This window comes from Panthera pardus, unplaced genomic scaffold (assembly GCF_024362965.1).
Source record: "Panthera pardus isolate Hobbes unplaced genomic scaffold, ASM2436296v1 HiC_scaffold_7, whole genome shotgun sequence".
Lineage (NCBI taxonomy): Eukaryota > Metazoa > Chordata > Mammalia > Carnivora > Felidae > Panthera > Panthera pardus.
This window is the reverse complement of record NW_026527002.1, coordinates 32284625-32310724: the sequence shown is the minus strand read 5'-3', so window position 1 is coordinate 32310724 and position 26100 is coordinate 32284625. Positions and strand designations below refer to the sequence as shown.

General features: G+C 37.5%; 2 protein-coding genes across 8 annotated transcripts in view; both read right to left on the bottom strand.

Moving 5' to 3' along the window:
- RALYL (RALY RNA binding protein like) overlaps nucleotides 1-26100 on the bottom strand; it is a 708789-nt gene that overhangs the window by 334406 nt on the left and 348283 nt on the right. The window lies entirely within an intron of this gene.
- Nucleotides 5642-7033, bottom strand: LOC109269427 (glutamine synthetase-like). The gene is given in 2 exon segments (XM_053896224.1): nucleotides 5642-6278; nucleotides 6281-7033. Coding segments are annotated over 2 exon segments (1104 nt in total). The 5' UTR covers nucleotides 6864-7033; the 3' UTR covers nucleotides 5642-5757.

Genomic DNA, 26100 nt, shown 5'->3' with positions numbered 1-26100 from the left:
CCTGTCAGCTTCCATGTACAGTCAAAAGTTCAGTGAACAAGAAGACAGTCAAGGAGGTGGAATTACAAAAAGAGAAATAGATGCTGGTAGACCCGAAATCAGATTGGCCAGTTCTGCCAATGACCAATAGTCGTTATGTTCTAGAACGGTATAAAAATCTGACTGAGATTTACAAATTCAAGTGCCTTCAGGAGCCAGGCAGGTAAAATGTATTTGTATTATTACTGCTACTAGTACTGTGAAAATCGTTGCTGGCTTGCTATATGCCAGGTATTATGTTAGGCAATATACAATATATTCATTTAACCTTCACACAAATGCTGTGAGGGAGACACCATGATTCTCTACATTTTACAGATAAATAAACTAAAGCACTGAGTAATGTGCCCAAGGTCACACAGTAAACAAATGCGGGATTCAATTTCGAGCTGTCTACTACCAGAGACAGTGGCCTTAATCTCAAGCCATACTGCTCTTGGGAGTGGGGACACCTATGTAACCTGGAGAGCAAATGTATTACCTGAAGGCATTCAATTCTGATTACAAGAAGCAAATGCATCTGCAGTCCAATTCAGCTACTGATTTATCTACCATCACAGGCAAAATACAAGTTGGCACAATTTTTTCTAAATTCCAGCCATGTGTTCTCATGTAATTTCAAATAAACATAAACATCTAGCTGTGCAACTAAATTTTACTGACAGTAATCAAAATGCATGCTTTCAAAAGTATTTCCTATAGTTATAACTACTTTACAGTATTCCTTAATCTTTAAATTCATTTCGTGTTTTATGCATAGTTCTCAGGTAAAGAAGAAATTAACAAAGATTTTATGGCTTACGTAAATAAAGTTTCTCTCTTCTTCAGTCTAAACTGAAAGTTTTAATGAGTCTTTTTTTCAAACCAACAAATAAATGATCGAAGAAAAAAATATACTGATTGTTGCTGATGGTATGTTATTTTATGATCAAATCTATGCCTGTGACACTTTACTTTTAATATTAACTATTGGATAAACTATTATGAAATATTCTTCTTTTTTATAATTAAGGCAGGGTGTGATAGGATAATCATTTACTTTGCATCCAGTATTTTGATTTCCAAAACCTGTAGTCATTAAAGTTGAAGCTGCCTTCAGTTACTTGCTGTCTCAGAAGCAAGATTGCTGACATAACTTCTCGTAATTTTTTTATTCACTTAATTTTCTAGTATGGACTCTTGGATATGCAAGAGAGAATTCTCGCCCATTATCTTGACCTGATTAATAAATAAAGAAGGGAATGTTCAAGTCTGTGTGCATTATGGCACAAATTGATGTACCTGTGCGTTTGGACCCAGCTTCTGCTGTATCAGCAAGACAAATCCCCAAAGAATGATCCTTTATTGACTGAACTGTCCTCCCCCATCTTGTGAGGAAGAATACTTTCCATGCTGCATTAGACAATTATTGACCAGTACTAATGTCTAAAAATGTAAAGTAAATTGCCTCATGGAAAAATGTATTCTCAAACTAAACGAAAGCAAAAACAATTGTACCCCTTCTGGGATTCTACGGAAAGAAGCCAGCCTTTCAAACTATCTTTAGTTACATTTTAAAGGAATTCAAACATTTTTTAAATATTTATTTATTTATTTATTTATTTGAGAGAGAGAGTGAGAGTAGGGGAGGGGCAGACAGAGATGGAGACACAGAATCTGAAGCAGGCTCCAAGCTCTGAGCTGTCAGCATAGAGCCTGATGCGGGGCTCAAACTCACCAGTCTTGGTGAGATCATGACCTGGGCCGAAGTTGGACGCTTAACCGACCGAGCCGCCCAGGCATCCCCTTTTTAAAGGAGTTTTAAGGGGCGCCTGAGTGGCTCAGTCGGTTAAGCGTCCGACTACGGCTCAGGTCATGATCTTGCAGATCGTGAGTTCAGGCCCCGCATCGGGCTCTGTGCTGACAGCTCAGAGCCTGGAGCCTGTTTCAGATTCTGTGTCTCCCTGTCTCTCTGGCCCTTCCCCTCTCGAGGTCTGTCTCTCTCACTCTCTGTCTCTCAAAAATAAAAATAAACATTAAAAAGAATTAAAAAAAATAAAGTTGTTTTAAAATGAACTTTTCGTGTTTCACATAAAGGCATATATTTCAAATACAATATTTTGTATTTATATTTGATTATAAACAAACAATAGACACCTGTATTTAATTTTGACTTATAAATAAAAAAGAAACAGACATACATGAGATTTCAATGGGAGATTCAGTAACAAAATAAATAGAAATACTTTGAATAGAAAAGACTTTTAATTTCAATTGTAAAATAAGAATATAATGTCATTATTATAAACCACAGTCATTTTTTTTCTTTTTCATTCACAAATCTGAGGTTGAAGACCTCTACATAATGAAGGGAGTGAAATGAAAATTAAAAAAAAACACTGTTATGACTATTGTGATACTGGGTGAAAATGGCCAGAATTTTCTTCATTCCTGAAACTCTTATATGTCACATAAATAAGGGTTCAATTACGGACACAAAAGAGAAGAATATGATGAGAATTCTTTTTTTTAATTTTTTTAATGTTTATTTATTCTTGAGAGAGAGAGAATAGGGGAGGGGCAGAGAGAGAGAGAGAGAGAGAGAGAGACAGAATCCAAAGCAGGCTGAACTGTCAGCACAGAGCCCAACACAGGGCTTGAACTCACAAACAGCGAGATCATGACCTCAGTAGAAGTCTGATGCTTAAGGGACTGAGCCACCCAGGTGGCCCCATGATTAGAATTCTTAATCAACTTTAGTCTGATGACAAAACAATGGAGACAAACCCAAAAATTTAGATTTGATGATGGTTTAAAAATGCAAGATAAAGCATCATTTATTCCCATTTTCAGCCATGACAGAGTTACTAAAATCACCTTGCCCTAAAACCTGAACAATGTATGTGAAACAAACACGTTCAGACATTTAACAGCAGAAAACACAGGACAGAATACCCAGAAAAGGAAATGTGAAGTGAACTGGCTTTCTGCCAGGAGACACTTGCTAGATCATTGCATAGGAAAGGTAGGCAAAGGATGCAGCTGAGCAGAGAGAGCAGGCTTTTTGAGTTGAGGAGGCAGAGATGTATGCGGGAGAGAATGGAGGTGGTTGGGATATCTAAGCATTGGAGAAAGACATCCAGAAGTCTGCAAAGGGTTTGCATGAGGTTGTTGGCCATTCTAATGGGTGTGTAGTAAGTATCTCATTGTTGTTTCAAGTTGCACTTCCCTGATGATCACATATGACTTCGGTGAAGTGTTCGTTAAGGTCTCTGGCCATTTTTTAATGAGGTTGTTTGTTTTCAGGATGGACTTCAAAAGAGAGATTACAAACAAGCTAAAGATTTAAAGGAAAACATGAATATAATGAAGGGGAAATGAAAGGTATATTAAAAAGCCAAAGTGAACTTCTTTGGATTAAAAACCACAGTATCAGAAGTGAAGAACTTAATGGATGGAATTAATAGCTGACTGGAGACTACCTCCAAATTGATCATGGAAGACACAGCAGTATCAAATAGCCAAATTGAATCACAGAGAAAAATAAATGGAAAAAAAAATTACAAGTACTTCAGAAACCTGATAAAAAATATCAAGATGTTTAAAATACATAAATTGGTGTTTAAGACAGAAGGGGAAAGCAGAAAGTATATTTGAAAAATATTCTAAATTTAATGGAACCAATAAACCTGTCAAAATCCTAAGCCAGATAAATTAAAAGATAGCCATACCAAAGCATATCCTAATCAAACTGCTGAAAACCAATGAAAAAGAGAAACTCTTAAAAGCAACTTGATGAGAGAAGACTTTTTGTTTTATTTGCACATAGGAGCAAAGATCATCATAGCCTTTTCGTCAGAAAATGTAATTAGAAATCAATGGAATGACATTTTGAAAGAGCAGTAAAAAACCTGCCAAGCTAAAAATTCTATATCCAGCAAAATTGTCCTTCCAGCTAAAAATTCTCTATCCAGCAAAATTGTCCTTCAAGAATAAAGACAAAGTATTCAGACAACCAGCAGCCAAGAGATTGATTGCTAGCATATCTGCATGATGATTTTCAGTAGAAAGAAAAGGTCACCAGAAGGAAACCTGGGTCTACATATGGAAACAAAGAACACTGGAAATGGTAAATATGTGGATAAATACAAGATATTTGCCAATTTTTAAATTTCTTAATTGTGTGAAGCAAAATGTTTAAAACAAAAATATTACTAATATATGATGAGTTAATAATATATGTAAAGTGTAACATTAAAAAATAGCTAAATAGGGACAATAAGCGACATAGTGAGATTTGAAGGTAGATTTTTGGTGGTCCTACAAAGATAGGGTCTATGTTAAGTGTTGGTCCTGCTTTGTCCCAGAAATCCTGTTTTATGCCTTTCATACTGACATAATTATTGAAGAGAACACTCTTTCACTCTCAAAGGAGCCCTAGTTTTTAAAGAATATATTATATGATATCTCTAATGAAGTGAGACAATGTGCCAATATTTATGCCATAAATACTGGTTTAGAGCAATAGGTAAATCTGATGCCTGAGAATCTTCTAGGGAGCCTGTTAAAAATAGAGCTGTCTCCCCTCCCTCAACACTCTCCCCAATCCTAGTAAATCTGGGGCAGGACTTAGGCCTTTAAAAATTTAACATATTATTTGAAACAACTCAAATTTTGAGAATCCTCTATTGTAAAAAAAAAAAAACCAATAGCAAACCAATAGCAAACACCAATGTAAACATCTTGTGCAAAAATTAACACACTTTACCGCTACAAGGCTTTCAAGGGATCCTTATGGCCTAAGTGTTTCTTTCTAATATACTGTGTAGCCCAGAAAGATCTTGGAAGGCCTTTTTAACTAAATCACTAACAGACCTCTCAGTCCTATGGAAGTCATGAAGAAAAAAGTGAGGGCAAGTAATACTGTAGTTCATTTCTTATGCTGATAATTTGAATTACTCTAAGATGTGATTATGTCCATATTCAATGAAAATGAAGAATGGAAAGAAGTTGTTCTATGAGACGGGAGAAATTTAAAAAGGAACTGTAAATAAGACAGTCATATTCAGATATATGAACATAGTCACTTTGAAAAACCTAACATAATCACAGACTTAAGAGTATATTGGTTGTGTAAAACAGCATTAACTCTCTTATTTTATTTTATTTTGTTTTATTTTACTTTACTTTTAAAAAATGTTTAATATATCAAAAGGCCTGCTTTAACGACATGCTAGTGCCACCTTAAAATAATCCCAATAACCCATCAGGAACATGCTCAAGTTGACCAGCCAACTCTTATTTCTAAGAGAGAAAATCCACCAAGAGAGGAAATCCTAACCTAATCCCAGAGTAAGTAACCCATCCCCCCACCCCAGAACTCAGCTACCTCAAAGAAAAAGCTCTCCCCCTCCCTTCACAAATACTATGCTCTGTCCAGATAGCTACGCCTATTGGACAAACACACCTGATTAAAAGGAAACAGTGGTTATGTCTCCCCACCTCCTCCCCACTAATGTACTAGACAGCTTCAGTAACAGGGAAAAAAGGGGGGGATGTAAAAAGATTAAGAACTTGACCCTTCTATCCTGGTCAAAAGAAAGCAAGAGATGTTAACTGGGCATGAGGAATAAAAAAAGACCTTGATATTCTGACCTTTGAGTTACAGCTATTAGGACAGTCAAGAGAGGGGCAAACACGGAGGCAGGATGGAGAATTAGGGGTTTGATGGCTGCAAGTCTAGTCTACTAAGTTTTTGTACTGGAAGTGTTCATCACCAGTTTCAACGAGAAGACACATGCGGATGAGGGCTCCTGTCACCAAAAAGAGGTCACAGTTGGCAGAGAGGCGATGGTCTTCAAAGTAACCTTTCTCCTGGCCGACAGTCCAGGGAATGTGGATGCTAGCACCTCGGTTGGCCACGCTGGCAGAAAAGTCATTAATGTTGGAGGTTTTGTGGAATCCCGTTAGGCGCTGGGCATTATCCAGGCCCCCCTTGGGATCATAGGCTTAGATGTGGTACTGGTGCCGCTTGCTCAGTTTCTCGATGGACTCCTCAATGTACTTCAGACCATTCTCCTCTCTCATGGCCTTGGTGCTGAAGTCGGTGTGGCAGCCGGCACCATTGCAATTCCCAGGAATGCGCTTAGGATCGAAGGTTCCTATCACTCCAAAGTCTTCACATACACGATGCAAGATGAAACAGGCCATCCAGAGATGATCTCCCACGTCGGTTCCTTCACAGTGTCCTATCTTGAATCCCATTGGGCAGGCATGACCTCAGCATTTGTCCCACCAATCTTGATGCTGGTGTACAAGCAGGCCTGGTAGGGAGCCTCCACAATGTCCCATGCCACAGTAGTGTATGGACCTTGGGGCCCAGGGAAGCCGTTGGAAGACCAACCAAAAGGGGGCCCACCTGTGCCCATGAGAGTATATTCCTGCTCCATTCCAAACCAGGTGTGCTGATTGCTCACCATGTCCAATATCTGTTTACAGGTATGCCTTAAATTGGTCTCTGCAGGCTTTCGGTTGTACTTAAAGACTTCACAGAACACCAGCTGTTTGGGGTCCTTGCAGAAAGGGTCCCGAAATATGGCAGCAGGAACAAGATACATGTCAGTGTTGGAGCCTTCAAACTGAAAAGTACTAAAGCCATCAAAATTCCACTGAGGCAACTCTTCTATATACTTGGGTTCACTTTCCAAGGTCCAGGTCTTGCAGCGCAGGCCTTCTCCAGCACCATCAATCCAAATGTACATAGCTTGGACTTTCTCGCCCTGAGGCAGGGACATGTACACCTGCTTGATGCCTTTGTTCATGTGGGGACTCGCAGAGGTGGCCATGGTGGAAGCTGTTCTGGGCTGCGAGCAGGCAGCAGGGCGGGTGGGCTGCGAGAGTGAGGTGTGGCGAGAAGAGGAGGCTGGGTGTACTGCTTAGACGCTCTGCTCTTCTCCCATTCTCGGCTCTCTCTTATTTTATTTATTTTTTTACTTTTTTAACGTTTATTCATTTTTTTGAGAAACAGAATGAGTGGGGGAGGGACAGAGACAGAGAGAGGGAGACACAGAATCTGAAATAGGCTCCAGGCTCTGAGCTGTCAGCACAGAGCCCAATACAGAGCTTGAACCCACAAACTGTTAGATCATGACCTGAGCCAAAGTCAGATGCTCAACCGACTGAGCCACCCAGGTGCCCCATTAACTCTCTTCTTGTAAAGAGATGGGGACACTGAGGCTTAGTGAGTTTCAATAATTTAAATAACTCATTCAAAAAATAATAATTCTTGGTTCTAGAAAAAAATTATTTTGTTGCCTGGCTCTTATTTCAGTTTTTTTTCAACGTTTATTCATTTATTTTGAGAGAGAGTGACAGCTGAGTGGGGTAGCAACAGAGAGAGAGGGAGAGAGAGAATCCCAAGCAGCCTCCATGCTGCCAGCACAGAGCCTGACCTGGGGCTCTATCTCATGAACCAGGAGATCATGACTTAAGTTGAAATCAAGAGTTGGATGCTTAATCAACTGAGCTACCCAGGCACCCCTCAGTTTATTTTTAATCCCATATTACCCAGTAAAGTTTGGATTATTTACTCTCAAGATGTACTGTCCAAGTCTGCCCCTTCAATAACTTGGATAATTGAACCTTAAAAGTCTGCGACCATATGAAAAAAATCATATGAGTATGAAATCTCAGTTACATTATTTCTGAATAGACATCCAGAGGGTCAAAATATGCTTTTATAGTACATGAATAAAATGGCTAAGGAAAGCAAAAGTGCCTACTGCTATATAATACATATGATGTACATGAAACCAAAAAGTAAATAGCTCTAGCATACATAAAGAAATTTTTAAAATCTTTGGTTTTGCCATAGCTTTCTAAAATCTTTAACCATTCACTGTTTAAATTCAGTTTCTAATTTGGGAACATATCCTACTCTTTGAGATTGTTTGTTTCTTTTGTAGTCCATACCCTGCCCCATCACTTTTTCATAGTGTAAATATTTTTGGGAGTTTGTCAGTTTTTTGTTCCAATGCAGCGAAATATCATCAGGACATAGTTTAAAAGTTTTCTTGTTGCAGAAGCACTTTCTCTGAAAAAGGTAAAGAATAAAGTGTATAGAATGAGAAAGTATGAAATTTTCTATGCAATTCAAGATCATCATTCTTTCTTCTAAAGACATCCAAATGGCCTACGGTCTAATGGCCTCTAGGAAAAAATACACACCATAATACTTCCATTATGGATGGATACTAGTAGCCAAATGACTGAACTTTTGCTTGACCTAATTCAAATGAATTGGTTTTGTGTTCAACATATTAAAGCACAAGGCAATTAATCCCTTTCTTCTTAAGTTACTGGAGGGGGGGATGGGATAAAGAAAAGAAGGAAACTAACAGTTTTGTGCTGCTATATTTACTTTATACAAATTATTTTATTTAATCTTAATAATCCTTTGAGGTAGTGGTAATACCACATTTTACAGATGAGGAAATTGAGGCAGCTCAGAATGGTTATGTAAATCGCTCAACATTCAGTATGAATAAATAGCAAAGTTAAACTTTGAATCCAAATTAATGTGACTCTTAATCATTTCAGTGCACAATCTGGAAATAAGGCCTACTCAATAGTAACTTCAGGAAAATTCAGTAATTTGTCCTTAGAAGTAGCTGTGATATTTTCTAAGTATTTTCTGGGTATTAAAAAAAAAACACCTAGTCATAATCACTGCATGGTTTGCGTCAATGGAGCCCAAAATACCTGCTCCTGCAAATCACTTTACCTTCCAGAACTTCCCGAATCTGCCCAAACTTGATCTCTTTTATAGCATTTGTATTTCCTGAGAGATTACTGCTGCCTATGCCCAACCTTCTGGCTGAGTCAGACAATGCCCATTTCATGCTGGGAAGCTCAGGCTGCCTGTAGACATGATACCTATGGCTAGAATTCAGTCTCTAGCAACGTCCCATAGCAAACCAGAGATGTTTCTTAAAAGGAGCGTAATTATTTTTAGAAGATGGAACACATATATAGTCCAAAACCTAGAGGTCCGCTTGCTGAAAGTTCCATTCAGCAATCCTCTTTGCCATGGACACTTGAAGTATCATTATTGGATCTGCTACATCATGAGCTCTTTGTGGCAGGGAAATTTAAACTGCACCCTGAACTTGCTGTGGAGCCTTCTCTTTTTCTGGTCCCCACTGAACACTAGCATCCTGTCACTTTGTAAATGGGTCAAAATTACACAAATGTGGTGTATGTAAATGGTCCACACCCTTTTGAAGAGGGAGTAGAGGGAGATTTCTGATGGGTACTTTCACCAGTGGTGAAAAAGAACCTTATTTCTTCCTCATGGGGACTTGGCCTCCCCTTTAATCAAGGAACTCTGGATCTGTGAATTGACATAGGTCTGGAAATGGAGTGAGAAGCCATGGCTCACCATTGTGGAGACTTGAGTCAGGTTTATGGCTACCAGACCTAGAGCTTTTTCAGTTACACAGACCAAGTGATATTCTCCTAGTCTGCCCATTTATTTTGCTAGGGACATGATAATCAATTACTACCTCCAAAGATCTCCAGGGGCGAAGGTATTCTGATGGCCTGTGGGTCTCTGCTGCCCTTTAAAATAGATGTTTCTACCTGTCTTTGGCAACTAAATGCTGCCACAGGATCCTGCTACTCTGAGATCCTATAATGCCCACTGAGATCAGGGTACCCATTTTAACAGTAGTGTGCTAGGTTGCATAATGTCTTCCCTTCCTCCCTGCAAAGATGTCCACATCTTAATATCAGAAATCTGTGAATATATTACATTACATAGTAAAATAGACCTTGTAGATATAGTTAAGGATCTTGAGATGGACAGATTATCCTGGATTGTCTGGGTAGGTCTAATGTAATCCTAAGGGTCTTTTTAAGACATAGACAGGAGGTCAGAGGAAAGAGATACTACACTGTGTGTTGAATATAAAGAAAGGGACCATGAGCTGTCTCTAGAAGCTGAAAGAGACAAGAAGCAGATTTTCTTCTGGAAAAAGGAAGCAGCCCTGCCAACATCCTGGGTTTAGCCCTGTGAGACTTATTTCAGACTTCTGACTTCCAGAAATATAGTAGAATAAATTTATGTTGTTTTAAATTACTAAATCTCTGACAATTTGTTATAGCAGCAATGGTAAACTAATACAGATATCACCCTATAAAATAGTGCTTCTCAACCAGGATTAATTTTGTTCCCTCTAGGGAACAATCCACAATATCTAGAGGCATTTTTGATTGTCATGATTCAGGAGAGGGTAATGCTGGCATCTGGAGGGTAGAGATCAGTTCATCCTGCAATTCACAGAAAAGTCCCTCAAAACAAAGAATTATGCTCTCCAAAATGTCAATAGTACTAGATTAAAAATTCCTGCCCTACATCATGCATGACCGTGAAAGGCAAGTAACCGCAAAGTTTTTCAAGAATGTAGGTGTTCCCTCACTAATATATTTTTCAGTGCCTCACTGAGGGCAATGTCTTTCAGACCTTCTCATGAAGCATAGTTGCACACAATAAATCCAGTCCAACGTTTCTTCTTCTTTTTTTTTAATGTTTATTTATTTTTGGGAGAGACAGAGATAGAATGCGAGTGGGTTAGGAGCAACGAGAGAGGGAGACACAGAATCTGAAGCAGGCTCCAGGCTCCGAGCTATCAGCACAGAACCCGATGTGGGGCTCGAACTCATGAGATGTGAGATCATGACCTGAACTAAAGTCAGACGCTCAACCGACTGAGCCACCCAGGCGCCCCCCAGTCCAACATTACTAAATCTCTAAGTCTTTGGTTTCCTTCCTCCATATCATACTGAAGTAGCATATCTTCGTTAACTATAGGCTACTGTCATGGAGTCTAACTTTAAGCCAATGAACCAGATAATCCTTCAGAACCATCTCCTACTGCACCAGCTAGTCCATTTAAAAACAGAATCTCCTTAATTGCTCCCATGACAAAAAATAAATGCTATCATGTGATGTAATAGATATGTTACCTAACACAATGTGAGTATCATATTGCATGTAACAAGTCAATGTTTTACACCTTAAAATTATACAATGTTATATGTCAACTGTATTTCAATAAAAATATTAAAAGAAGAATTTAATTACCTCCCCAACCCTGAATCTCCAACAAATATACCCTTATCAATGAATTCAGCTAGATTTGGGTTTTTATTTCATTTGCCTTGGTCTAACATCCATAGACTCCTTTCCCATTCATTCCTTAGGTTTCAGTCAACATATTTGCAAAGACTTGGAATTCTTTCACGTGTAAGCTATTTCTTCCCGGGTAATTTTTATGTACCCATCCCTCTTGGAACATGATGAGATTTGATCTTAGTTACAGTTATAGGAAGTTTTGGCATCCTCCTTCCACATGTTCACCCCAGATAAGGTTATCATAAGATTATCAAGCAGAAGGCTAGTCTCAGATACTGGAAGGAAAGCTACTTCTAATGGGATGGGAGTCTCAAAGTGATCTGGAGGCTCAAGAGTGTCAGTGTCATCAGCATTCAACAACACACGTACCCATCCCAAGATTCAGAGTCCCATTCTTGATCAGTTAATGCCTTCCCTTTCATATGACAAATCTGCTGAGACTGAATTCAGTGAGCATTGTAATACAGATTTTCAGCAATATCAACCCTGCAGTTTCCAGAAATAAGATCTTAGTTTAGGGCTATATGGAACCTCTCTGATTCTCAGGTAGTGATTTAAGTTGAGAGTTAACAGGTCTGAGCTTGTCATTTTCTCTTTGCTATTTCTCAAGTACACTCAAAAGAACCCATCCCACACCACAATCCTTGCAGTCATCCTCACAGTCAGATTGGCCGCATGCAGTTCCACATGGGCTCCCAAGGCCCATCACAATCAACTACAGGCATTCACTCATGCATTAACTGCATACATATTTATTGAGATTTATTCTTTACTAGTTCTTTTTCTGGGAGTTGTTAAAGATTCTAACAACTTACCAGAATGTTTAATGTGTTCAATAAAAATTTTAGAACAGACTATTATTAAACAGATCTTTCTTCAACCCTTAATAATCTCTTATAATGCATTTGTATTTGTAACACTTATAAAATGTTTTTGTATACAGCCTAATCTTACTTAATCATAGGAATCTTCTTTAGAAACTATCATGAGTTGGGGTGTCTAGGTGGCTCAGTCGACTAAGCATCTGACTCTTGATTTCAGCTCAGGTGATGATGTTGTGGTTGTGAGATTGAGCCCTGAATGTGGAGCCTGCTTAAGATTCTCTCTCTTTCCCTCTGCCCCTCCCCCTCTAAAAAAAAAACAACAAGGAGAAAAAGAAACTAGCATGAGTTTAGTAAGACTAAATAATACTAAAATAAATATTTCCTGTTTTGATACTAGACATGGTACATAAGTTAAATGATACTGATCTTACAATTCTTTATTTTGGCAAGGTATTTCATAAATTTTCCTATGCCAGCCACATAGGCAACTTAGAGAAACCAAACTTACAGGTTGGTGGATTTACAAGTCTTTGAAATTCTGCACTCAAGCAGTATTAATTATTTTATCATCATCTACATATATAATTTATATAGGCCTGGAGAGAGATCTTCTAGGATATAACTTAACACTGTCCCATTCATTAGTCACCAGAAGGTAGGTGGCTGGAGTCTGGGAGAGGTCGCTAATAGAAAATAGAATACAAATTTTAAAAGACATTTTTAAAGAGAGATCATAGAACAAAACTAACAAAATGAACATCAGCAGTGATAAAATATAAAGCCTTGATTTTACATTCAGATAAGTAAATTGCATTAACACAGTATGAAAGAGCACTTGCCTAATTGTATTTTATATGAAAAACACTTTAATATTTTTTGATTGAAAAATCATTACAATGTAAAATAAAAGCACTCCTAAGTAAGACATCCATTAAACTTGGATTGCATTAATATAAATGTGATAAATTACAGGTTGAAAGGTTTAGGTCCTAGGAACACCTTCCCTTCTAAGTTCAGACAATAATTGAAAAAGTCTATATATTTAAAGTCCTCACTGTTTACAAAAAGTAACCAAAAATTTGGGGAGAAACCAGGAAAGGACAAGAAGGGAAACAATAAAAGGTTTAAAAACCATTCAAGAGAAAAATCGAAGGGCTTGGACTATTAGCAGAGAAAAACAAACAAACAAACAAACAAACAAACAAAAACAACTGGGAGAATGACAGCAGTGTTCATCCATTTGGATGGACATTAAATGGATAAAGTGTTAGGCTTCTCTAAAGATGCAGATGGTGAGTTTAGGACTGTAGTAAACATCACAAAAATACAGAATTAAGTTTAGTCCAAAGATATATTCCACAATAATAATAGTCACTCTTGAAAGTGTTCAAAAGAAGCCAAATTACCATTTGTAACAGATACTATAAAGGGGCATTTGTATTTGTATAATGGGTATAAGATTGGGCTGTGGATATCTATGGCCTCTTGCTTTCTAAGATTCATTATTCTGAGTACATAGAGCACCTGCTAAAAGGAGATTTATAGCAAGAGATGATAGAGAAAGGCAGAACTACTTAACTTATATCTTTGGACCACTTTTTTCATCAAATATATTGACCTTAAGGCTGGAATTGATAGAACAAACATGGTTAGAAGACTTAAATCTGACAGAGGTAAGACAACTGTAAAATAATGCCCGGTCACCTGAAATTAGTTTATGTAATGACATTTTTTCTTTTTGTTTCATATAGATACATCTTCAACTTTTCCAGGAAAATTTTCAAAAACACTTGCACATACATGTCAAAATCTAGGAACTTCTGAATTCATACTTAAATCTTTTTATATTGTTAAACTTATGGCCTTCAACGTAAAAATAAAAAAACAAGCAATTAACATAACATTTGGCAAAATCTATAGTAAAGTATATCTCCCAAATATATATAGAATCATGCTATTAAAATAAGCAACAGATTTATAATATCATAAGCCTTGAAAATGAAATAATAGAGAAGCATCCCTTTAAATTATTATCTTTAACCACAGTTTGAGGAAAAGCTTTATTTCTAGCAAAGCAATTTCCTGTACATAAAAACAACACAGAAAAGATCTAAGTTCACCACAACATATTGACCGCTGGGAATTAGGAGAAAAAAAAAATTACTCAATTTAATCACTCAGGTTTTGCTTACACTAAATGCTTTAAATCTGTCCCAAACTACTGGTGTTTCTAAGATAAAGCACAGAGTTTTCCCTTAGGTTCCTCTGCACAAAATTGTTCCAAGAGAGTTGGATTAAATACAGAAAGAGTATACTCATCCATATGCTTAACTATTTAAAAGATATCAAATTAAACGCATAATTATATTAATCATATGTAATTTTTTTTCATTTCTAATATCCATTTCTATGAGATTATACTTAAGTTTTACATTTTAAGTGACTCAAGTTTGTTAATATCTGTGTGGGGTTGCTAGATAAAGTTGCTGTCATAATTATGATAACAATGGAGCAAGGAAAGCTTTCTGTTTATCCACTAGGCCCCATCCTTACCCCCAAATCCTTCCATGTGGTTAGGTGATCTATTGCAAATTTGTGGGCCAATAGATATGTTCAACATTCTTAGGTTTTCTCCAATAAAGACATCTCTTCTTGTCCTTTTTTTTTAAGTTTATTTTTTTGAGAGAGAGAGAGAGAGAGAGAGAGAGAGAGATGAGTGTGCCTACATGAGTAGGGGAAGGGCAGAAAGAGAGTCCTGAGTGGGCTCCACCCTGTCAGTGCAGAGCCTGACGTGGGGCTTGAAGCCACAAACCCTAAGATCATGACCTAAGCTGAAATCAAGAATTGGAAGCTTAACAAACTGAGCCACCCAGACGCCCCTTCTTGTCTGTTTTTTGAGATATACATCTCCTGAAGTAAACTAGTGCCAAGACATGATGTGACCTTGACACAATTCTGCCAGAGGAATTTCCTATCCTTTTGGGACTGTGGCCTTGGAGAAACTGACTAAGCAGCTGGAAGGAGCAGAAACTCAGACTTGAGAATGCAGACTGACTCAGATCATTCACCATTAAACCATGATTCCCATTTTATAGCTGAGGAAATTGAGGCGTATATGAGGAAACTGTGATCATCTATTGTTACATCACATTGGCATGCATAGTCTATTTCCTGAGAACCTCTTTTATGAGTTAAATGTAGTCTGTTAACTAGCCAAGTAAACCTTAGAAGACTTATATCTAGAATATTAACAATCACATAGAATAACAAGCTACCATTTTTTAAGATTTTACTTTTAAGTAATCTCTACATACAACATGGGGCTTGAACCTACAGCCCTGAGATCAAGAGTCGCTTGCTCTACTGACTCAGCCAGCCAAGCACATCACAGGCTACCATTTGAAAAGAAAATTTGAACTAGTCCATGAAAAATTTAGGATCATTTTTCAGATGTGCTCAAAGTAAACTTTCCAAAGTATATTCAAAGATTCCAGCTACAAATATGAGAAATTATCTTTTGCAGACAAGTCATCTGATAACTTGCACTTCTAAAAATAGGAATTTTTTATTTTCTTTTTCATATTAATGATGACTGATGAAAATATTTGCTTCTGCTCCAGAAGCCAAACAATATGAAACCCCAAATTACCAGACAAGCTTTAAAAATATAGTGAAAACAATGTTCATCATGAATTCATAGTTTTATAATTTTGAAGATGTAAGTGATTATTAAATATTAAATGGCACTGATAGTAACATTGATGCTAAACATTCGCCTCTACTGTCAATGTAGAAGAAATTTAAGTAACTCTAACACAACCCTCTGACTCTTGAAATTAAATCTTCCTGCGTGATATTTCTGTCCTACTCAGGAAAACTGAATTTTTACCTGCTGCTCTTGGGGGCATTTGTTTGATTGTTTGTTTGTTTTTCTTGTGAGCCTATTTTCTTTTTTGTTTTTCTTTTTTTTATTTAAAAAAAATCTTTTTTTTTAACATTTATTCATTTTTGAGAGTGAGAGAGACAGAGCACGAGTAGGGGAGGGGCAGAAAGAGAGGGAGACAGAATCTGAAGCAGGCTCCAGGCTCTGAGCTGTCAACACAGAGCCTGATGCAGGGCTCAAACCTATGGACTGCGAGATCATGACTTGAGCTGAAGTCAGACGCTTAACCGACTAAGCCACGCAGGTGACCTGAGCCTATTTTCTTATGAGAGAATCAAGTCAAGATGCTATAGAAATAATCTGCACTTTCTGTTCCCATGTTCTAATAATGTACCAGCTGGCAAGGTACTAGTCCCCTACTGAAGGCATTAGGAAGTTTCTTGGCTACAAGGTCGCTGTTTTCCTGTCCTTGGAACCAGGAGAGATCCAGCTCCCCTGTGTAGTTCATCTGTTATAAATGCATCATCGGGTAGGTACTCCTAGGATTACCCACGGACCAGTGACTGCAATTCCATTCCAGAGGCCACACTTCTCAGTGCGCCAAACTCTTTCCAGGCAGGCATTCAGACTCTCACATCCCAAGGACTCTGCCATAAACCACAGGTTCCTATTTTGCACATATGGTGATTACGGCCTGTGTCCAAGGCTTCTCTGCAGGGTATCCCCAGTGTCTGGTCACCTCAAGAGATTAGCATAATACTTCTCTAACTACAATGTGCACAAAAATTACCCAGAGATTTTATTAAAATACAGATTCTGATTCAGTAGGTATCTATTTGAACCCATGTGTCTCCCAGGTAAGGTAGATGTTTCTGGTCTGCAGACCACATGTATAACAAGGAGTTAAGTTAAAGTAATTAGTAGTGATTTATAAAGACAAAAGTGGCAAGGAGGTGTCTACTTGGTCTCTACCTTCTTCCTAAGTTTCCTTCTGCAACTCTTTAAGTGCCCTGCCTGCCTGTGTCCCTCCACAAGGAGTAAGGTCTCTGGGTCACAAGTCTTCCTCACAGGTGCATGGTGGTCAATATCAAAGCTGAATACCTGAGAACCTTGCCTATGAATTTCCTGTTAACCACCATTCGCCCACTTGCCAGATCCCTAATTACAACAGGTTGGGATTCTTTTTTTTGTTTTTCTCCATAACATTTTGATATTATTCTTGGCTTCTTCAACTCCATTCTTCACTGCAGTTCTAGGTACTGACCTCTACAAATTTGCATAACCTGTCCTGATTGTTTGGGCCACATCTTAATATAAAACAAGTTGACTTAGCATGCTGGTGCTGCCGTGGACATTTCAAGCAAGATGATCGACACGGACGCCTCAAGTATTTACCTACTTGTTTTTTAAAACAAAAAGTGTTACAAAACTAAATAATTATCTGATAACCAATGTTACTTATCCTCTAAATATTGCTATATCCCAAAGCCTAGAATGTTCTCACATTCTAGAACAAATAGTTTGATTCCTTTCATCAACAAATGTATACTGGAAATATATTGTGTCAAGTACTCTACAAAGTGATTATGATTTAACAGTCAGCAAGACAGGCATTGCTAGCAACAGTCTTTTTTTTTTTACATTTATTTATTTTTGAGAAACAGAGTGAGACAAAGCATGAGCAGGGGAGGGGCAGAGAGAGAAGGAGACACACAACCTGAAGCAGGCTGCAGGCTCTGAGCAAGCGGTCAGCTCAGAGCCTGATGCAGCACTTCACCCACCAACTGTGAGATCATGATGAGCTGAAGTCGGACGCTCAACCGACTGAGCCATCCAGGTGCCCCAGCTAGCAATAGTCTTAATAGTCAGTATTGATTAGAGAGATTCAGAAATGTATTTTACCAGATTAACAGAATTCACTCAATTATATAATATGCATATAAATAGACTTTTGTTAAAGAGCACATAAAGAAATTGCATAATTCTTCCTGCTTTGGGATGATCTGTAGATTACATTAGTATAAGTGTATTAGCAGAAATAGTAAATTGGTGAATCTGGAGTATATGTGCTGGTCATATGTTGTCATATGGATGAAATAGGTTTTACTTCTGTTTTTGATGCCGTTAAAAATGGAGCACGTCAATGTCAGTGCTGAAGATAATTACAAGGGGGCAGAAAAGGCTGAGCAAGTTTTAACCCTGATGGTCAGCTATAGCTAACTCTCTTCATACAAGTGACACTGCAATGAGTAAAACCACAGGCAAGTAAAATAAATGTCTACCATAATAGCTGGTGAACTTTCCTCTGGTGGAAGGAAATGGGCAAATTTGGGGGACCTGAAAAGGGGCCTTAGGAGAAGGCACAGAGGGTAAATATTGGTGCTGCCGAGGACTTGGGACTTGCAGAGCCTCTTGAGCACCATATGTGCCTGCGATGTCTCCTGTAGGTAAAGTTGTGAAGGCACAAACCAAATATGTCAGAATGGCCTTCCTTGTTCTGTCTTTCTGCTCTGCTATATTACTGAACTCTGCTGCTGAGAGATGGTACATACAGCTCATTCCCTTGGTGGCTTTTCTGAGTTGGTGGGAGTCACAGACAACGCTGCCAGGAGTAGTTTTTTTACTGTTCTCCTTGCCTTTGCCTTTGGGGGGTCAAGCCATTTGGGGTGGGGCCATAACATGTAAGCCAGAGAATCACTGGTGTATGTCATTGTGAAGCTTACAGTCTAAAACTTATACGATGTCTTTAGACATCCATATTGTAAACACCTGAGTTATTGCTAGGTCTAAAGGATGTCAAAATTACATTATACCTGCATCAGGAATGCAATATGTAAAGCCAACACCAGAAAATATATAAAATGATACTTTTCTTTCATACTGCATGATTTGATTTCTAATAATCAAATAGGAGACAATAAAAAAATAGGACTAGTAGGTCAAAATGCAAACAAAGCTAAGGAAATGACCATGAGCAATCTTCTACAGGGCTTCTACTGAACATTAAATAACAAGTTATATCAGTTTTCTAAATTGCCCAATTGATCAAAACCTAAACAAGGGTCACTCAAATGGAACTCTTCTAGGATGACTTTGTAAGAAAAGAAGCCTATTGAACTGAACAATGATGCAGAAATAGCTAATACTTTTTGAATGCTCAGTATGCACCAGTACCTAGCTAACTGTTTTACATGCGCATGACAGGTAATTTTTAGATTCACCATTTTGCATATACGAGGAAGCAGACTTAGAGGCATACGGTTCATGAAGTCACATGACTAGTAAGTGGTGTGGTCAAGATTTTAATCCAACAGGGATTCAGGTGTGGCTACTGAGTTTTCACATTTAATCACTAATGTAAGCAGAGTAGATTAACAAATACTTGCAAGTTATATTGGACTGTAGCCTCTGAAGCTTGGCATAGCTGTGGGTCTCTGTGAAATGTCAGTAGACAAAACCACCTTACATACTGAAATCAGAGAACCACCGTTGGGGGAAAATCTGAAAGGCCTAGTAGAAAATATTTCATAGATACAGGCTTCAATACTTCAAAGTACTTGGAGGATTTTCTAATGACCTTAACAAGCCATGAGCTTTAGCCATGAGCTTTGCAAAGAGAAACACAGAACGAAACACAATTTATATTTGCTAATGTCGTTTCTTTACTAGAGCCCATTACCTAGACATTATTCTTTCCATATTCTTTAACTACTCATACACACCTGGTTCTGTTTTAAAAATTAGATTAGCTGACACTCATTTATCTTTAACTCTGGTATTTTCAGTGAGAGGTTTTCATTATATTTTTCACAGCACTGCCATTTACTGAAGAAAAAATGCAATAGCATGCAGTCTTAAATCCTGCTACGGTCAGGTCCTTGGTTTAAGAAGGATTAGATTTCCAGAGATTGACATTAATTGACACAATTCTTGATCTACTTACTGATCTATGTGTTCAATAAAGACTTACTACAAAAAGAAAGGCAGAATCTTCTGAAAAATACAGAAAAACTTGCTATCGCACTTAAACCAAGAGATGATACCTTTGCTTTACAGGCACAAAATGTGGCAGGAAGGATTTAGTAATACAGAGATCCAGAGAATGAGAACAGCTAACTGATAAAAACCAACAGTTTTGAATCTAAAAGTTTTCAGACTGAGTTGAAACCCTCTCTTAGAATGTCTTTCCCCAATCAGACAAGCAAGGTGCTGGACTGCACCTCTGTAACAGAACCCCTAGGCATCTGTGCCTATGATCTCTTCTCTTCTTGACTTTGAAATCCGCCCTCCAGTCTCAGTTGCCACAGATACAATATTTACCCTAATCCGAATTAACTGAACCAAAATTTTTTTGAATGTTGAGTAAGCAGTGAGTCTCTCAGGAGAAGATAACTCCGTCAAAGAAACACACTACATTCAGGGGAAGAAAAGCATTGCTACAAACGCTAATTATAATTGAGAAACTGAAATAGCAATGAAGAAAGGAATGAATGGTGATGATGGATTCCTTAATAAAAGTATCATTATACCCCATGCTATGGTGCTGCTGTTGTATCATTCCTTCAGAATCTGGTATGTATCTATAAATTTATCTATGGCACTAGACAGTTTGTGCCTTTTGTTGCTGTTATTATTATTGTTATTATTATTATTTGTTGTTGCTGCTTGCTATTATTCAGCATCTGTTCTACCTTCTTTTGGTAATTTCTTCTTTTGAGAAATTGCCTCTTCTCCTCTTGTTTGTAGCTCAGCGGTAGCTTTATTCAAGGTGTATTGCCCTTCTCTACCCGGAGGTAGAGGGGTAACAAAACTTAGCATGTGGACACTCTCTCTTTAGAACCTGAATTGTGCATAAGAATGAAAACTGCAAATGTGCCCCCATGAGTCTAGAAAGCAGTCATACTTTTTACACTTTGGAGCCATTTTGGGTTTATCATTTTCCATGCCTGGTTCTCCAATCCTTTCATGGTTGCAGTAAGCGTTCACATAGCTGTTCAATAAATTCTGTTTTTGCTTAAGTTAGTTATATTTCTCTCTGGCAACTTAAAAAACCCAAATACCTTGCTCACATGTGACTGGAGTTCAGTGTTCTCATTATGCCTCTACAACTCCCTTTAAACTTATCACCCACCCCTGTTTGTCTCCCCGCTGTCTCCTTCCCCTCGCCCCCAACTTCTTGCCCCTTCATAGCTGATCTGTGTTAGCTCCCTGTCCTGACCTGATTTTATCTATTTTAAATCTTGACCTTAGTCTGGTCACATCCTGAAATACCTAACTTTTTCCCTACCTTATATTCTGAAATCAGATGTCATTATCATTAACAGTATTTTTATCAGCCAGATATTTGCCTTATTACTCTTTATTCAGTAATTATATACTAAGTTTTCCCATTCTATTATATTACTCTTAATGCTCTCATTATTACCAATAGTCTAATCTAATAAGCTAACGTCAAAATCATTTACATGAAAAATGAATCAGCATGAACAGCAAATTTAATTCCATCAGAAATAAGTATTTTCCAAACTGCTGATGGGTTATAACAAAGGCTAGGTTAATGGCTTCGTAATTTTAAAAATAAATAAAGGACAAAAAGAGTCTCATGTCTGCCTTTTGAGATTATCCTTAGATAAATTTCATGGTTGTATAAGGAGGTTCAATAAAATTCTTATTTGCTTCTAAAAAAACTCCATGCCTACTTCCATAAGTACAATTGTTCCTATATGTCTTTATATTGTGCATTTGTTTGATTTCAAAATAATTCTTACATTAAATACTTATAAACTTGCTACAAAAAACACTTCATGCAAATTACTAATATGAAAATTAAAAAATACTGTTTTATCACCTTTTCACCAAATATAAAAAAATATGGCTCAGTAATTCCAACAAAAATGTTAGATGAAGAACTACAGGAATGAGTACAAAGTGCTATTCTGGGTCTCTGTTAATGAACATTAAATTATTTTTCAGGAAAAAAAAAAGATGATAATTATGTGGAAATGTGATTAATGTTTAGTGGGATTTTATTATGTTACTTAGGGCCTAAAGTTACTGTTGATTGCTATTGTGTTCCTTCACAGTGTTAGTCCAATGCAGAGGGTTAAGGCTAGTGACCTTCAAAGGGAAGAGAATGATGTGTTTCAGGGGCACTGAACTCAAAGCATAGTACACCAAGGGCAAAAATCAGAAAGCGCTAAAAGTAATTACAGAGGACAATCCTCACTGAAATTTACAGCACAGGTTGAAAAACTATATCCACAGTACCTAATTATCTCTGTAGGAGAACTTTCATCTCCAGCGACCAGAAATTTTAAATTCAAATTTTAGTATATATAGGTCAACATAAACCCAGGAAAAAAAACCCTGATAATTGCAAAACTGGGAAATAAATTAAACTCATAGAAGTGATTTCAGCCAACAGAAATAGTGCAGAAGTCAGGCTAACAGAAATAGCAACTATCATTCCAAAACAAATTTTTAAAAACTTTCTTAAATGTAATACAAGAAATGCTCTAATCTACCACTAAAAGAAAAGCCCATAAACAAAATAACAAGATCAGTTCACAATTAGTGACTTTTCACCTTTTAAATGTCAGTTTTGCAGAGTCCATATCTTTTCACAAGGAAACAACAGCCTCAAATGAATCATAAAGGTCAGTTGAAAGAAGAGAAAAAGGATTTGACGCATTTTTTCAATAGAAAAAGGTTTGGATCATTTGCAACCAAAGGGGATTTGGCCAGGAACACAGGTGCATCGGCTGGGTTAATTTCAAGAAAGAGATTTCTATGCATGAAATTTCTGTATCCAGTATCATTTTGAAAAACAGTTTAAAATGAACACACCAAGAGTCTGGGGTATTTTATTCACAAAAATGCTCAAGTATTCCAGTAACAACCTGCACTATTCCAGGGAGAAGAGGAGGTTGTAATTATATGGTTAACAATATGATCCAGTGTAGGCATGTATCATTCTTATTCACACAGAGAATGCATACGCTCTAAGAATATATTTACTAATTATAGATTGTGATGTAAAGTGATCACAGTGATACAAAAGAAGTCACAAGAGTCCTTTTATTCCTCAGTCTTGCCACTTTCCCCCTCTGCTTTCAGACTCCTATCCTTCTATCCGGTAAGTACCGATTGCTCTGGGTCCACCCCAGGCCTGTACAATCATGGAGAAATTTACCTTGATAAACACATGCATGGGAGAACTTTGCTCACATCATGAGTAACTACCCCCAGTAATATTTATAAAAACTGCCTACACAGAGAAAGCAATGCTTAAACAAAATGAATGCATTTCTGTCACCTAATACCATAGTGAGGATATATATTTTCATAGAAGCCCTTTTCTGGCATCTGGACAATCAAACTATGCTGAAAAACACTATTCTATGTAAGATGAAAAAATATTTTTAGAACAACTTTCTGCTTTCCATATACATTAAAAAGAGCTTTGACAAGTTAGTTTTTTTTTTTTTTTTAATTATAAAAATGCTACCAATTATCAATTTAGACCTGAGACTATTTCCTAGATGCTTGGTAAATGAATTAGTCTGCTTTCTCTAAATTATGCTGCATATCAACTAATACCCAAATATCAGTGGCTTTAATATTTAGTTCCCATTCAAATCTTATGCCAGTGGGGAGAGTTCTGCTGCCCTGCCTGTTTCAGGCTGCCACAGAGGGTGGGTCTGCCCTAATGCCTTCTCAGTGAAGGAACAGCTGGCCCCAAGGCATGCTGTTGCCTTTTTTTCCTTAATGTTTGTTTGTTTGTTTAGAGAAAGAGTGCTTGCGTGCCTGAGCAGGTAGGGGTGGAGAGAGAATCACAAACAGGCTCCACATTGCTGTCAGTGCAGAGACCCACGGAGGAGGAGGCGGGGATAAGGGCTGGATCTCATGGACTGTGAGACCGTGAACTGAGCCTAATTCAATAGTCGGGTGCTTAACCAATTGACCCACCCACACGCCCTGACATGCTCTTGTCTTAAAGTGCAGGAATGGAAGCAGCAAAATCAAACTATGTGAGTGCATTTAAGGTTTCTCTTTAGAGGTACCATGTCCCCTTACGTTCTAAGGAGTCAAAACAAATTTTATCAGCAATCCTGACAACAGGGTATAGAAATACTCTACCTCCAGAGGCTTCATAACAGGGTGTGGAAGGAGTCAAAACTTGAGACCAACGTTACAAAAATTACAGATGTAAATAATTTGTTAGGAATGTGATTAAACATTCAAGATATTTTCTTGTCTTTTATAAGTCTCTCATGGTGGTCAGAAACTCAGTCTTCTAGTCAAACAAACTTGATAAGACTCTAAACATGATGCTCCTAAGTTTTGGTTTTGAGTAAACCCTCTCTGCCTCAGTTTTCCCATCTGAAAACATTAATTATATCTGTCTCACAGATTTATTCTAGGTATTTAATGAGGTACTTAATGTACAAATCTTGAATATCCTTTTAAAAGTTTTAAACTACTTATACATTAATATGATTTCCATCTCTCCCTCATCCATCATCTCTACACATCATAGCACTTTGCTTTAATTCTGAAAAGTACAGGCAATGTACAATTTAAATAGTCATTTTTAATACGATTTTGCATAAATCACTTTTGTCCTTAATCAAATAAAATGACCTTATTTTGTTTTTATCATTTGTCACGTTGTCCCTGCAAATACATAAGATCTGAAAGCAATTAATCCGGGAAGGGAGTGAAAAATTCCATAAAAAAAACATGCTGTAGAGGCAAGTCTAGGTGAATAGGTCATTTTAAGTTCTGATGGTCTTTCTAATCTTCATGATTTTTTACAAAAGTAAATTATCCAAAACAGTGAAGGTTATAAACACCATCCTTAACCTATTCTTTCTAGTTCAAGTCACTACATGTCATTATATTTCACTCTAAACTGTTAGCCAGTAGCTTGATTGTTATGGATATACTGGTGGGATACCTAAATGAAGAAAGTGTTACATAAGTTACAATGATCCTCATATACTTATGGGAGGATCTACATGTTTAGTCTGGGGCTGTTTCCCAAAGATAAGTGGCCACATTTTTTCTTTTAAGTTTATTTATTTATTTTGAGAGCTAGAGAGAATGGGTGCACAAGGAGCAGAGGGGCGAGAGAGAGAGAATCCCAAGCAGGATCTGCACCATCAGTTCAGAACCCTATGTGGGGCTTGAACTCATGAATCGAGGGATCATTACTAGAGCAGAAATCGGGAGTGGGATGCTTAACCGACTGAGCCACCCAGGCGCCTCAAGAGGCCACATTTTAGAAGCCGAGGGATCATTACTAGAGCAGAAATCGGGAGTGGGATGCTTAACCGACTGAGCCACCCAGGCGCCTCAAGAGGCCACATTTTAGAAGCCAAAACTATTTCCAAGAAAACTAAAAGAAAGCTTAAAACATATTATTAAATGAAAATTTCTAACCAAAATCTTAGTATTACTTTTATTCATTTATATGTTTATCGATTAGGAAAATGGTACTAACCATTGCTAGTTAGTGAAAGAGAAGGGAAATTTCTCTCCTCCAATGAATTTGTGGCATGGAACAACCTACTGATGTTCCATAAATCCATCAAGAGTCCAACTAATGAACACGTACGCACAATGGGCTATTTACTTAGCATCAGGGATGGCTTTGTATATACAGCAGACATTAGAAGTGATAAATAATTACAGGGGAGTAAACATATTATATAAAGTTAGGATCCAGAGATAGCATATAAAGGCAAAAAATGGTATTGACTCAAAATCATCCTTGAAAACTTCCTTAAACAGACCAAAAATATAGGACTCACATTCTGAAGGATAACACATCACCATACTTGACTTTTTGTAACTAATAATTTATCAAAAATTCTACAGTGGGCCTAAAGAACACTTTTGACATTTACTTTTTATTTACTTGGATTTATCTAGAATTATTTATCCTAGGGAAACAAGGTACTGTTGTATATGAAGACCTGTTGCAAAGGAGTTAATAAAATAGGGTGAAGATGATTGTGATTGAGTTTTTGATAAGGAAATGGAATATGTTGTGGGTAAAAGGACTCATATGAGACAGAAGAGCAAGACTGCCCCAAACTACCAGGTGCTGAAGAAAACGACAGGTCAGAGGGCTTATAAGCTATAACTGGAACTATGTGTCTGGAATCTCTCTGACA